Below are 13,307 nucleotides of genomic sequence, written 5' to 3'. Positions count from 1 at the left end.
AGCTAGTCTCAACAAATTGCAAAAAATTGGTATCACATATAACACAATTTCTGATCACAGTACACTTAGGTAAAAAATCAGTTAAAAGGATAAGTAGAAAAACTTCATACACCTAAAATTTTGAGAACACTTCTAAATTATTGAGTCACAGAAAAAATTATAATGAAAATCAGATATATTTAGAACCAAATTAAATATATATTTAGATGGAGTTTTGTTCTTGTTGCCCAGGCTGGAGTGCGATCACGTGATCTCAGCTCGCTGCAACCTCTGCCTCCTGGGTTCAAGCAATTCTCCTGCCTCAGCCTCTCGAGTAGCTGGGACTACAGGCATGTGCCACCATGCCCAGCTAATTTTGTATTTTTAGTAGAGATGAGGTTTCTCAGTGTTGATCAGGCTGGTCTCAAACTCCCGACCTCAGGTGATCCGCCCGCCTTGGCCTCCCAAAGTGCTGGGATTACAGGCATGAGCCACCGCACCTGGCCAATAGTATATTTTTACATAAGAATTTGTGGGACAACTGAAGCAATAGTAAAATAAATTTATAGCTTTAAATGTTCACATTAGTAAAGAAGAAAGATACAATGAGGTTAGATGACATAAAGTAAAAGGAAATTATAAGGATAAAGATAGAAATTAATGAAAAGAACATAAACACATAATAGTATCCATAAAGACAAGTCAGTAATTGAAAAGAGTAATAGACAAATTCCTGGCAAATTTTTTTAAGAAGAAGGGCACAAACGGCATTAGGAATGAAACAGCATAACTGCCAGCACACTCAGGATTTCATGTCGGATGAGAGGCTCTTTGATCAGCTCTGTGCTTACAAATCTGAAAACTTAGATAAAATGGATAAAATTAAAAAGGAAACAGCAAAGCTAACTGAAGAATAATAATAAACCTATAAATAGAAATCTGTAATCATGGAAGATATGGAATCAGTATTTAAAAATCCTGCCCTTCTGCAAATCCACCCAGAGGGCTTTGCTGGTAAGTACTAACAACATTCAAAGGCCGGGTGCGGTGGCTCACGCTTGTAATCCCAGCACTTTGGGAGGCCGAGGCGGGTGGATCACGAGGTCAGGAGATCGAGACCACGGTGAAACCCCGTCTCTACTAAAAATACAAAAACTTAGCCGGGCGTGGTGGCGGGCGCCTGTAGTCCCAGCTACTCGGAGAGGCTGAGGCAGGAGAATGGCGTGAACCCGGGAGGCGGAGCTTGCAGTGAGCCGACATCGCGCCACTGCACTCCAGCCTGGGCGACAGAGCGAGACTCTGTCTCAAAAAAAAAAAAAAAAAAAAACAAAAACAAAACATTCAAGAAACAATCCCACTTCCATACAAACTCCTTTAGAGAACAGGAAAATAAAGAATATTCCTAATCATTGTATGAGACTAGCAGAAGCCTAATGGCAACACCAGACAAGGGCAGTGCAGTGAGAACAAACATTTCAGGCCAGTCTGGTTATGAATATAGATGTAAAAATCCTAACGAAAGAAACAATTACAAAACCCAAGCCAGGGAAATATCTTAAAAGATGTACATTATGAAGTACTTTGTTTGCAAGAACCAACTCATTAGAAAATTTACAAATGTACCATATTAACAGATTAAAACAGAAAAAATGTGATGATCTTAGAGGCAGAGACCATTTGATAAAATTCATTAGCCATTTATTTCCAAATTCTAGCAAACTTGGAATAATGGTGAACTTCCATAACCTGATAAAGGGCTTCTAAAAGGAAAAAAGCCTATAGCTAACATTGAACTTAATGGTAAAATATTAAAAATTAATCTTGAAACATCAAGAGCAAGACAAGGATACCGACTACCAGCACTTCTGTTTGATGATGTAACTGGTGATCCTAGCCAATGGTAAGACAAGAAAAAGAAAAAGTATAAAGGACTAGAAGGAAGACACTAAATAGTCATTTGCAGGTGATGGGATTATACATAGAATATGAAAAAATTTCTACAGATAAGTTATTAGAATTAAGAGTTATTTGAATTATTAGAATCAATAATTGGAATGACTTCTAATTAACAATTTAGCAAGATTGCTGGGTACGAAAGAGTATACAAAAGTTTCTCTGCATAACAATAAATAGATTTCTGTGAAAAGTTTAAAAGATACTAGTTCCTAGGAATAAATCTTACAAAAGTTGTACAAATCTCTGTGGGAGATAAAGGGTAAAAATTAAAAAGATTACATTTGACCAAAAGATATTAAAACTTAAGCAAATGCAGAGATACCATGTGATCTTGGTTTGGAAAACTCACTATTGGAATGATAACGCTTCTCCCCAAATTGATCTGAGATGCAATGCAATTCTGGCCAAAATCCCAAAAAGATTTAATTTTTCTTGTTTCTTTACTTTTGTTTTTTAACTTGACAAGATGATTTTGAGATGACTACAGAAGAGCAGAGGGCCAAGAATAGCCAAAACAAGATTGTGATTTGCTGTATCAGATATCAAGAATTCTCATACCAGTGTTTGTGAGGATAATTAAGAAGGTGCAAGTGGCTAGGTGTGGTGGCTCACGTCTGTAATCCCAGCACTTTGGGAGGCCAAGGTGGGTGGATCACAAGGTCAGGAGATCGAGACCATCCTGGCTAACACAGTGAAACCCTGTCTCTACTAAAAAATACAAAAAATTAGCTGGGTGTGGTGGTGGGTGCCTGTAGTCCCAGCTACTTGGGAGACTGAGGCAGGAGAATGGCATGAACCTGGGAGGTGGAGCTTGCAGTTAGCCATGATCATGCCACTGCACTCCAGCCTGGGCAACAGAGCGAGACTCTGTCTCAAAAAAAAAAAAAAAATGTGCAAGGACGGAAATAGGTAAATGTAAAGAGCCCAGTAATAAGCCCACAGAGACTTGACTTACGACAGAGGAGGCCCTGCATACCATGCCGTGAGGAGTGGATGAACTCTAGTCCTTGCTGCTGGGATGAGTCCAGAAGAGGGTAACCATAAGGGACGATCGGTAAAAGACTCAAATTAGTACCTCATAGGAGAGGAATCATGAGTGATCCATGAGTATATGAAAAGATGCACAGCCTCATTAAAGAACAGGGAAATGCAAATCAAAACCACAATCAAATAACTTTTCAGCCCACCAGATTGGCACACATGGGAAAGTAAGCTAATACTAAGCATCAGAGAGGTTATGAGGGAACTCCTAGGGCAGCAAGACTGGCACCCACTGCTGGACGGAACATAAACTCGTGCCACCATGTAGAAATAGTTGTAGCGTTCCTTGGTGAAGGCAGAGTTACCCATGACCCAGCAACTCGTGTATACATGTGAACAAGAACAAGCAGCAAAACCAAATGAGTATCCTTCAACAGAGGAATCATGACTTTTTTTTCATAGATGGAACAAAACAAATTCCAGCTCCACCTCAACACAGATAACTCTCTCAAATAAAATGTGGAGTGAACAAAGCCAGCCACAAAGGAATGTGTACAGAATGCATCTATTCATATAAAGTTCGGAAAATAGGCACTTGGCATGGTGGCTCACACCTGTGTTCCTAGCACTTTGGGAGACTGAGGCAGGAGGATTGCTTGAGCCCAGGAGTTTGAGACCAGATTGGGCAACACAGTAAGACCCCATCTTGATGAAAATTAGAAAAAAAATTAGCTGGGCATGGTGACATGCCTGTAGTCCCAGCTACTTGGGAGGTGGAGGTGGGAGGATCACTTGATCATGGGAGGTGGAGGCGCAGTGAGCTGTGATTGCACCACTGCACTCCAGTGTGGGTGACAGAGTGAGACCCTATCTGATAAATAAATGAATACACACATACATATACATAATATATATGTGTGTGTGTGTATTCAGAAAATAGGCACAACTAACTAAAGATATCCCTACAAGATAAACTAGAAGGAGAAATGAGAAAGGCTAATAAACAGTTCATAATGATTGGGTTAGGAATGTCATTGGGGAGGCACTTTCTGGTCCCTGAGAGGCAGCAGTGGTGTCTGAACACTTGCAGTGCTCCGCAAGAAAGAAGGAGATGTCGGTTTTATTTTATATATACTCATGTATACACAAATCTGTGTCTATACATAAAGATGCACATCACAGCGTTGACACTTAACATTAGATGCACTCGGATGTTTCAGATAGTTTTTTGTGTGTGTGTGTGGTTTTTTTTTTTGTAGTTTTTTTTCTAATTTTTTTCTCTGTTCTTTTTTTTAAAACCAGTTGTGACCCACTAAATTGATTTTGTCACTCCCTGTTTGAAAGTGTTTTATTGCTTAAGTTGGGTGGTAAGTATGTAGCTGTTTGTTTTATTCCTTTTTATACAGGACTCATCCATTTGATGTATGCTTCTGTCAGAAAGCAGAAACCACTCAAAGCACATGGGGAGAGGATGCCTCTGGGCCTCTACAAGAGCCTGGGCCAAGCTGGGAGGGCTGCCTGGGGCCCCTTGTCTGGGGAGGGAGCCTGGATTCTGTGGGGAGATAGGTTTGTTTCAGATAGTCCATCAAGTGGGGTTGAGCTCAGGAGCCCTTTGCAAGCCCCCTGTATGGTGGGGAGCTTGGAGAGAACCTCTCAGCTGCTTCCTCTGGTCATTACCAGAGGACAGGGAGCGGTTATCCTGGGACATCCTGGCCTAGCATGCTTCCTTCCCAGGGTTGTTGGCTCTGGGCCCCAGCTGTGTCACTTTTGCTGGCATGGAACAGTACCCTTTCGATGGCTATCTCACCTGGCACAGGGCGCAGACCCTGGTGTGGCTGGCAGTATCCTTTTCCCTTCTCACCCCAGCTGCCCAGACCCTCTGAAGGCATTTCTGAGCCCTGACCCTGCCTTCCAACAGGTACCAAGCCAGCTGCCTCCATTGACCCATGGGGGGTGCCCACTGGAGCCAGCACACAATCTGTCCCCAAGAACTCGGACCCCTGGGCAGCTTCACAGCAGCCTGCCTCCAGTGCTGGGAAAACAGCTTCTGATGCGTGGGGTGCAGTCTCCACCACCAAGCCTGTGTCTGCCTCTGGTGAGCCCCTCACTCACCCACTTTCCTGCCTGGCCTCTGAGCGCCCATGGGCCCTGCAGCCACTGCTGGCTCCTAGACGTCAGCCCTGTTGCTTTGCTTGCATTTGCTCCCCTCCTCCCCCTTAGCCTTTGTTCCTGATCCCCAGATCCCAGGTGCCCCAGTGTGAGAGCGAGTGAGTGCGAGTTCCCAGGCTTTGTGCACTGGTACCTCCCTCCAAATTGAGAGGGCTTCCAATTGGGTGTTGAGAGAGGAGACTGCTCTGGGCCCACAGCCTGTGGGTCCTGTCCTCACCCCTGGTGGGCTGGGCAGGCTGGCCTCCAGGCATTTCCTTCTGGTGACTTCCTACAGACCCTCATCCAAGCAACCAGACCCAGCTTGATGCACCTCCACCACTGCCAGCACCCATTTCCCATTTGGGGTGGGGGTGGTAGAAGCAGTAGCAGGTGGGCATCCCACACCCTGTCCTGGGAGGCCAGGCTCCCTGTCGTCCCCTCCCAGAGCGCTGGTGATCCCAGGCTGTCTTGCCTCTTTGGCTCTCAGAATTCTTCTCCATGAGGCAGGGTAAGCGGGGAGAGGCCCCTGTTGCCAGCCCATCCTGAGGGTGTGCACTGGGCAGTGGAGTTGCCACAAAGTCCTGTGAGATGCCCCCAGTCACTGGCCTCTGTGTCCACCCAGGGTCCTTTGAGGTCTTCAGTAATCTGAATGGTACAATTAAAGACGACTTTTCTGAATTTGACAACCTTCGGACTTCAAAAAAAACAGGTATGTACAGGTGATGATGGTTTCTGTAATCCTCCATGCATTTGACCAGCTCAGTTATTGCAGAAATAATAATCAGCTTTCAAAACCCTTCAACTTCCTACATTTTCTTTGTATTTTGATCTTGGGAGTCTGAAGCTTCTAATTCTAAGAATTCATACATCAATAGTTAAAGATCACAAGGTGGAGTCCCCCAGGACTATGTCTCCAGGTTAGGATCGCCAAGGCTTCCTGCAGATTCCACAGCCCCGGCCTCCTCAGCTCAGAGTGGGCCTCACCTCTGGCCTGATCCAGCGTTTTTATTCACCTTCCTCCTGCCAATTTCCACTCCTCAGAGGGTCTCCTTTTCCCAGACAGCCACCTTTGGGCATCAGTGGGGTCAGCCTCTGCCCTGTGTTGTCACCTCCCAGGTGACCGCTCCAGCCCAGCAGACTCACAGTCTAGTCTCCAGACCTGTTTTCCTTCCCTGTGTGCCTCTGGGATGGGAGGATATCAGGTGGATGCAGAAGGAAGGAGCCAGTGGGCCAAGGTGGGCCTGGAGGGGTGGAGGGAGAAGGCCTAGAATGCATTCTTCACACACCCTGTTTGGACTGGGGTGTGACAGCCTCTGTCCATCTCTGGGCCACATCTCCCAGCCACGCATGGCAACTTCTTTTTTTCTTTCCTATCTTGGCTTCTGCTGCTTGCCTCCCCCAGTTTCCCTACCACCTCTCTCCCAGTCTCTTCTTTTTCTCCCTTCTCTTTTATCCCTCCCTACCAACTGTAGCCACAAGCCTGGCTAGGCCCTGGTGTGAGGTACAAGCAGCCTGGCACCGTTGACCCTGCTTGACCTCCTTGACCTCCTCTAACCCCTCTTAGTTCAAGAGCTCCCAGCCGGGAGACCAGAGGCAGCTTTGAGAATGTGCTGCTTTTTTGGGTCTTTCCTTTGCTGCATTCATAAGATTCCACGTGTCTTCTCTGCAGGCCAAAGTATAGCCTAACCTGTCCTTGACTCCTGCTCCGTGCCTCAGTAAGAAGGCAGCTTGGCCATTGTTACATGTCAGCTTTTGAAACATTTATCCCCTGCTGGTGCAGTGGCTCACACCTGCAATCCCAGCACCTTGGGAGGGCCAGCGTGGGAGGATTGCTTAAACCCAGGAGTTTCAGACCAGCCTAGGCAACATAGTGAGACCCCCGTCTCTACAAAAAAATAAAAAATTAGCCAGATGTGGTCGTGTGCACCTGCCTGTGGTCTCAGCTACTCAAGAGGCTAAGGCGGGAGGATCCCTTGAGCCCAGGAGATCAAGACTGCAGTGAGCCTTGATCGCCCAGGCTGGAGTGCACTGGCATTATTGGTGTTTTGTTTTTTTGTTTTGTTTTGTTTTTTTGAGTCTTTTTTGCTCAGCTCATATTGTCAGAGTTGTCCTGCCCCTTGCCTCAACTTTTATGGATTAACAGATTGAAAACATTTTCTCATGACTTTAAAACTTGTTAAAAATACTTCATTGCTATATAATCTCTCTTTATATGGCTCAGCAATAATTCATTAATTTGGGGGAGGACATTTTAGGTTGATTTCAGGTTTTGCTACTGTAAATGATGCTGTTGTGAAGCTCTTTGTGCTTACAACCCTGTTCACATTTTACATTATTTGCTTAGACCAGATTCCTAGAAATGGGATTACTGAGTGAGAGAATGACTGTTGTTAAGAACTCCTGTACCGTGAATCATCCCATCGTGGCAATCACATTCCTACCGGCCTGTCTCAGCACAGCCTGTGTCGCTTCTATGGGCTGAATTTTAAGAGAAACAATTTGCTTTCTTTTTACTATCAAGAAGTTCGTGTTTATTGTGGAAAATTTAGTAAATGGAAAATGGAAGGAAAAAAAAGTGAATTGCCTATGCCTAGCTTCCAACCCAAAATGACATCTTGGTATTCTGGAGGAATGAGCTATACACACTCTTTTGTAACCTGCTTTAGTATTTTGATAAAGCTTTCTTTGCTTATCATTAGGTATTCTTCTGTTCCTGCATTCTGGTGTTTGGTTATGTGGACACTTGATTTATCTAACTCAGCCCATGACTGGCTGTGTGTCATCATGTGGCGCTGTCAGGCAGGCATGTCCCCAGGAGGCCATGTTTTGTGTTAAGTACACAGTCTTAGGCTCTCCCTGCCACACTTACCCTGCCATATGTGTCCTTGTCTTGTAGCCGAATCTGTGACCTCTCTGCCATCCCAAAACAATGGAACTACCAGCCCTGACCCCTTTGAGTCTCAACCCCTGACCGTCGCCTCAAGCAAGCCCAGCAGTGCCCGGAAAACACCTGAGTCCTTCCTGGGCCCCAACGCGGCCCTGGTGAACCTGGACTCACTGGTGACCAGGCCTGCCCCACCGGCCCAGTCCCTCAACCCTTTCCTGGCACCAGGTAGGCTCTCACCCCAGGCTTCATCCATTGCCTGCTGTGCCTGGGAATGGGTGTGCAGCAGGCCTCTTGGGGGCTCTTCCCTCTGTGTGATGGAGAAGGAGTGGGACTAGCTGGAAACTCTAGATTATTACGTATGCCCTCGCCAGGGCTGCATGGGGTGGGGTGTGGAAGCTGTTGTCAGTTATGTGGTGAGGGTATGGGTAGGAAATAGCTCCTCTCCTCTCAGTTGAGACTACCAAGCAGAAGCTGTCCCTGACTTGGTGACCCCCTGTTGTGAGACCCTTGAGGGAGTGTCAGCTCTAAGACAGGTGGAGTAGGGTGGGCTGCTGGGGGTGAGGAAGAGCCAGGGTTTGACGTGTAGCATTCCTCTCTTGGGAAAAATGTAACTTAGCCCTTGGGTACAAGCCTTCCTCCAGGTCCCTTGCTTCCACTCCTGGTGCCAGAGTCTGCCCCCTGCCCTCAGGGCTCCATGTTGGCTGCCGGACAAGCCCCCAGCTGTTCAATTGGGTATCCAGGGCCATTATGGCCTGGTTCCACCCTCCTCTTCCCTCCCTGTGCACATGAAACCCTTGTGACACCCAGCCCCTTGGCACCCCTCAGCTTGTAGAGCCCTTCCTTAAGCCCAGGCTGTTACACACTCAGTTTCCCCTGCCTGGAATGTCCTCCCTCCTCTTCCCTAATGAAAGCATCTTACTCATCCTTCGACACCTAGCTCAGATGACCCCCTTCTAGGAAGTTCCCCCAGCCCCCTTCCTCACGGGTTTCCCCAAGGCCTTGGGCTTCCCCCAGGGTAGGAATGTGTCACCCTCAGGTGTTTAGCCCCAGACTGGCCCCACCATGTAGGGATCTGAGGATCTTGGGCCACCATCCCTGACAGTACCTTGGAGAGGAGAATGACCACTGAACTTACAGAGGCTGAAGTTGGGGACCCTTGGGCAGAAATGAGGTGTGTGGAGTTCCTGGGTCCTGGCCAACCCTGAGGTCCTGAGATGGGTGAGGACATGGCTGCCCCCAGGGGAGGTGGTTCCCTGGGTGGAACTAGATTAGCTTCCAGGCTCCTCAGCCAGCCAGGAGTCTGTGTCTGTCCCAGGAGGCCTTATGCCTCTTCTGCCCAGAGAGCCCTTGAAGGCCCTGCAGGAGCTCCAGTGGTCATCTGTGTCTGTCAGCTCTTGGTGGGCACCTGGCTGGAGGCCTGAGGCAGCTTTGTTGGCTGCACATAAGTCATGGTCCCTGGGGGCTGCAGCCAAGATGGAGGAGGTTTGGGCAATTCTGCTGGACATACAGGGCCATTCTCCAGGCCACACAGGGTAGGGCCAGGCTGCATGGGAGAGTTGGTGCCGGCAGTGCACACACTTTTGCAAAGAAAAGGCTTTCTGGCGTGAGGTAAATTCTGGAGACACCAGGAAAGACAAGGCTGCACCAGCTTCTTGACTGCAGGACTTCTAGCCTTCGAGGTGTCATATGTGGGTCCCTGGGTGCAGTGTGGGCACTGCCACATGAGCCACACACTGCCAGTCCCATGTCCCCTTCAGCAAACAAAATGAGGGAGCAGTGGCAGCTGATGGCTGGTGAAGGTGTCCTGGGTGCCAGCCCTGCAGAGGAGCCAGGGTGCCCCAAGATGGTTGTGTTCCTGGCATGGCCTTGTTCAGCTTTGTAATGCTGGACAAATCACTTGGCTTCTCACAGCCTCAATCTCCTCATCCTTAAAGTGCAGATTCATGCTGTCAGCAGATATTTGCTAGTGTCTGCCATGGACTCGGCTGGCAGACACGGGCTCTGAGGGCACAGCAGGGACCAGAACACCCGCATGCAGTCCCTGACCTGGGAGCTCAGAAAGCCGCACCCTGACGGCTCAGCCTCTGCCCCTCCTTCTGTCTCCCCAGGTGTACCCGCTACCTCGGCCCCTGTTAACCCCTTCCAAGTGAACCAGCCCCAGCCACTGACGCTGAACCAGCTTCGGGGGAGCCCAGTCCTGGGGACCAGCACATCCTTTGGGTCTGGCCCAGGAGTGGAGTCCATGGCTGTGGCCTCGATGACCTCCACGGCCCCACAGCCAGCTCTGGGGGCCAGTGGTTCCTCTCTGACACCACTGGGCCCTGCAACGATGAACATGGTGGGCAGTGTGGGTATCCCCCCATCGGCAGCCCAGGCCACCGGCACAACCAACCCTTTCCTTCTCTAGTGCCTGGGCCTGGGACCTGCCTAGAGCACCTATGCTGGAGGATGCAGAGCAGGGACTCTCGTCTGTGGGACGGGATCCAAGAGTTTGGGGATTAGGGGTATTAGGGCTTTTCAGCTCCAGCTTCCTGATGAAAGGGCTGTCTTTACAGCCCCAACCCTCAGACCCTCGCCTTCCAAGGCAGGCCCCTCGGCCTGGCCTGCTCTCACCACCTCCTCCAAAGCACTCAGGTCCTGGCAGGGCTCCTCTGAGGCCTTGGACGAGAAGGTGGATTCATCAGTGTTGCCCTTGCCCCCAGCCTCAGCCTGAGGGTCTCCAGGATGTTGCTTGGCCCAGGACTTGGGGTGGTGGCCTTGTCTTTGTCCTCCCCACCCCCCAGCCCTAGGGACACCCCAGGCAGTCCTGGGTGTGGACACGATTAAGCACCGGCTCCATAAGACACCTTTTGGAGAAGTGGTTGTGCATATTTTATTTTTCTTTGACTCGTGTGAGTTCAAAGTAAACACCATCACCGTGGACAACTCTTGAATTAAATCCACTAGAGCGAGCTTTAAAACTAATCTGAGCATAACCCCCAACGTGGCTCTATGCTTGTGTACCTTTGCACATATTTTGTTTAGTACAGTTTTGGTTTTTTTTTTTTTTTCAAGACGGAGTCTCGCTCTGTCGCCCAGGCTGGAGTGCAGTGGCGCGATCTCGGCTCACTGCAAGCTCCACCTCCCAGGTTCACGCCATTCTCCTGCCTCAGCCTCCCAAGTAGCTGGGACTACAGGCACCCGCTACCATGCCTGGGTAATTTTTTGTGTTTTTAGTAGAGACGGGGTTTCACCGTATTAGCCAGGATGGTCTTGATCTCCTGACCTCGTGATCCACCCGCCTCAGCCTCCCAAAGTGCTGGGATTACAGGCGTGAGCCACAGCGCCCAGCCTAGTACAGTTTCATATTTGAGTTTGCAGAATTATCTAATAGTCTTTTTTTGGCTAATATTTTTATAACGTGGTTCTTATTTAACTGTCTAGTTTTGATAGAATTTACCAGGTCTGGCTGAATGAAGATATTGGCACGTGTCATTTTAGTGGTTTAAATCCTCTTATTTATGGTTTTAACTCTAAGAAAATTTTAAAAGGAAGAGATATTTGGATGACAAAAAAAAAAATGCCTTATTGAAAAACTAAAGCAAATTCTTTATAGGAAGAAAATATGGGAATTTGATTACACATAGATGATGATGTTTATTTAAAAAAAAAAAACTACAACAGCAACAAAAAATCCTAGCCTCCAGTTGCCTTTTCCTTTCTTTAGCTCCTGTTTTTGATGAATTACTAAACCGACTGACTTTCAGCCTTTTTGGCTAGATCCTGAGAGAGAGGCTATTTTTCTTACGAATATACCAACATCCTGAAAGTTAAAAAAATCTAATGTATGAATGTGACTCACCAATTTTTATCAACTAATTCCTTTTTTTTATTAAAGGCATGCAGGGATTAACAAGGACTTCTGTTTACAATGGAAATCTGAAATGGAAGAAACGTCTTTAACCTTGTGTGTCTGTGATCTCCTCTGTCTTAATCCATGCTCAGGCTAAAGATGGGGATAATGTGGAAATGGCAGTTGTCCTGAGGGCATGGGGCAGGGGGTGCTTCTGTGCCCATGGGTCCCTGGGCAACAGTCCCTAGGCTAAGATGGGGGTGGGCGGCTAAGGGACGAGGGCTGGCCCAGATCCACCTACCTGCTAACTCCAGACATTATTTTTAAGTTGGAGATCTAAAAATAATTCTCTTGTATTTTGGAGATGAAGAAAAAAGTCATTCACCTGGGACAGATTTTTAACAAACATGCACTAATATTACCTCCCTCTTCCAAACTCCTGCTGTCCTCACCTCACCCACCACTGTAAAAGTATTACATCGTGCATTAAAGACCAGAAAAGACTTGCTTTTATCCAGGGAAGGGACATTCCCCCAATCCTGTGTCTGGGCAGCCGACCACCTGCCAGTCCCTCTTTGGTTCCAGAAGATTACCCTTCACACTGGTACAGGAGAGATCTTAAATGGTCTCTTGGCTGCTGGGACATGCAGGCTCTGAGTGGGGACTGCACCCACTCATGCTGTTCCTGAGGCCACCCTCTCCAGTCCCAGGAGCTGTGTCTAGAGTTCCTGACCAGCCACCCTCTGCCAGAACTGCAGGCCTGCGGCTGGGCCTTAGGCTCCCGCTGCCATTTGGGTAAGCCGGTGGCTGGTCTCGTCTGCCAGGGGAAGGGTGGGGAGGTGCAGTGGGATGGGAGGCAGGATACTTGCCCAGCAAGGTGCTTTCCTTCAGACGGTGCAGGGTCTGGGCCAGCCTTACAGGTCAGTAGACCAGTCTCGACTACTTGGGGTCAGTGATTCTTTTGTAACAAGAGCCCTTCACGATGCGACTTTGAGGCCCCAACATGACAGCCACTGGGCCACCAGGACCTAAGAAGACAGCCCCCTACCCCATCTTCTGGCACAGGCCATCCCGAGTGCATGTCCCTGTTGCCCACTGCACTGATCATGAAGCCACTGGCCACTGCCACGCGTGTTGCACCTGTGCCATCGTGCTCCCTCCTGATGGGCACCGTGGTAGAGGAAGTCACCCAGCTGTTTCTCAGTCCCAAAGGCCGGTGGCTGGTTTTGAACTTGTGTTGACTGTTGATACTTACTTACTGTATAAATATAATTTATCATTTGTACCATGATGTAGTTTCTGGCTGTGTCCTTCTCCCACCCCGTCTTCATCAGTCCTGTGCCACTGGAGAGGGGTGGGAGATGAGGGAGCCGATTCTTGCGGAGCTTGGTCTGCAGTTATTGAGGCCACCAGCCTGGTCCTAGTGCCCGTGTGAGCTGGACATTTGGTTGCCCCTGAACCGCAGGGAAAGGGGGTGGGAGGCCTGCCCTTTGCGAGGTGCTGAGACTGGTGGCCTGCACGGGT

The 13,307-nt window shown here is 48.4% G+C and overlaps 1 protein-coding gene across 7 annotated transcripts in view; it reads left to right on the top strand.

The window, feature by feature from the left end:
- EPN2 (epsin 2) overlaps window positions 1-13,074 on the top strand; it is a 99,483-nt gene extending 86,409 nt beyond the window's left edge. For all 7 annotated transcript variants that reach the window (XM_032176801.2, XM_058428883.1, XM_032176795.2 and 4 more), the window contains 4 exons: window positions 4,835-5,011; window positions 5,687-5,773; window positions 7,961-8,176; window positions 10,060-13,074. In XM_032176801.2, coding sequence (XP_032032692.1) covers window positions 4,835-5,011; window positions 5,687-5,773; window positions 7,961-8,176; window positions 10,060-10,358 — 779 coding nt within the window. In that variant the 3' untranslated portion in view covers window positions 10,359-13,074. The remainder of the gene's footprint in view (window positions 1-4,834; window positions 5,012-5,686; window positions 5,774-7,960; window positions 8,177-10,059) is intronic.
- The last annotated feature ends 233 nt before the right edge of the window (window positions 13,075-13,307 follow it).

The sequence above is a fragment of the Hylobates moloch genome, unplaced genomic scaffold (assembly GCF_009828535.3).
Source record: "Hylobates moloch isolate HMO894 unplaced genomic scaffold, HMol_V3 SCAFFOLD_15, whole genome shotgun sequence".
NCBI classification, from domain to species: domain Eukaryota; kingdom Metazoa; phylum Chordata; class Mammalia; order Primates; family Hylobatidae; genus Hylobates; species Hylobates moloch.
Note: the sequence above shows the minus strand (reverse complement) of the source record. Positions and strands in the feature narration are given on the sequence as shown.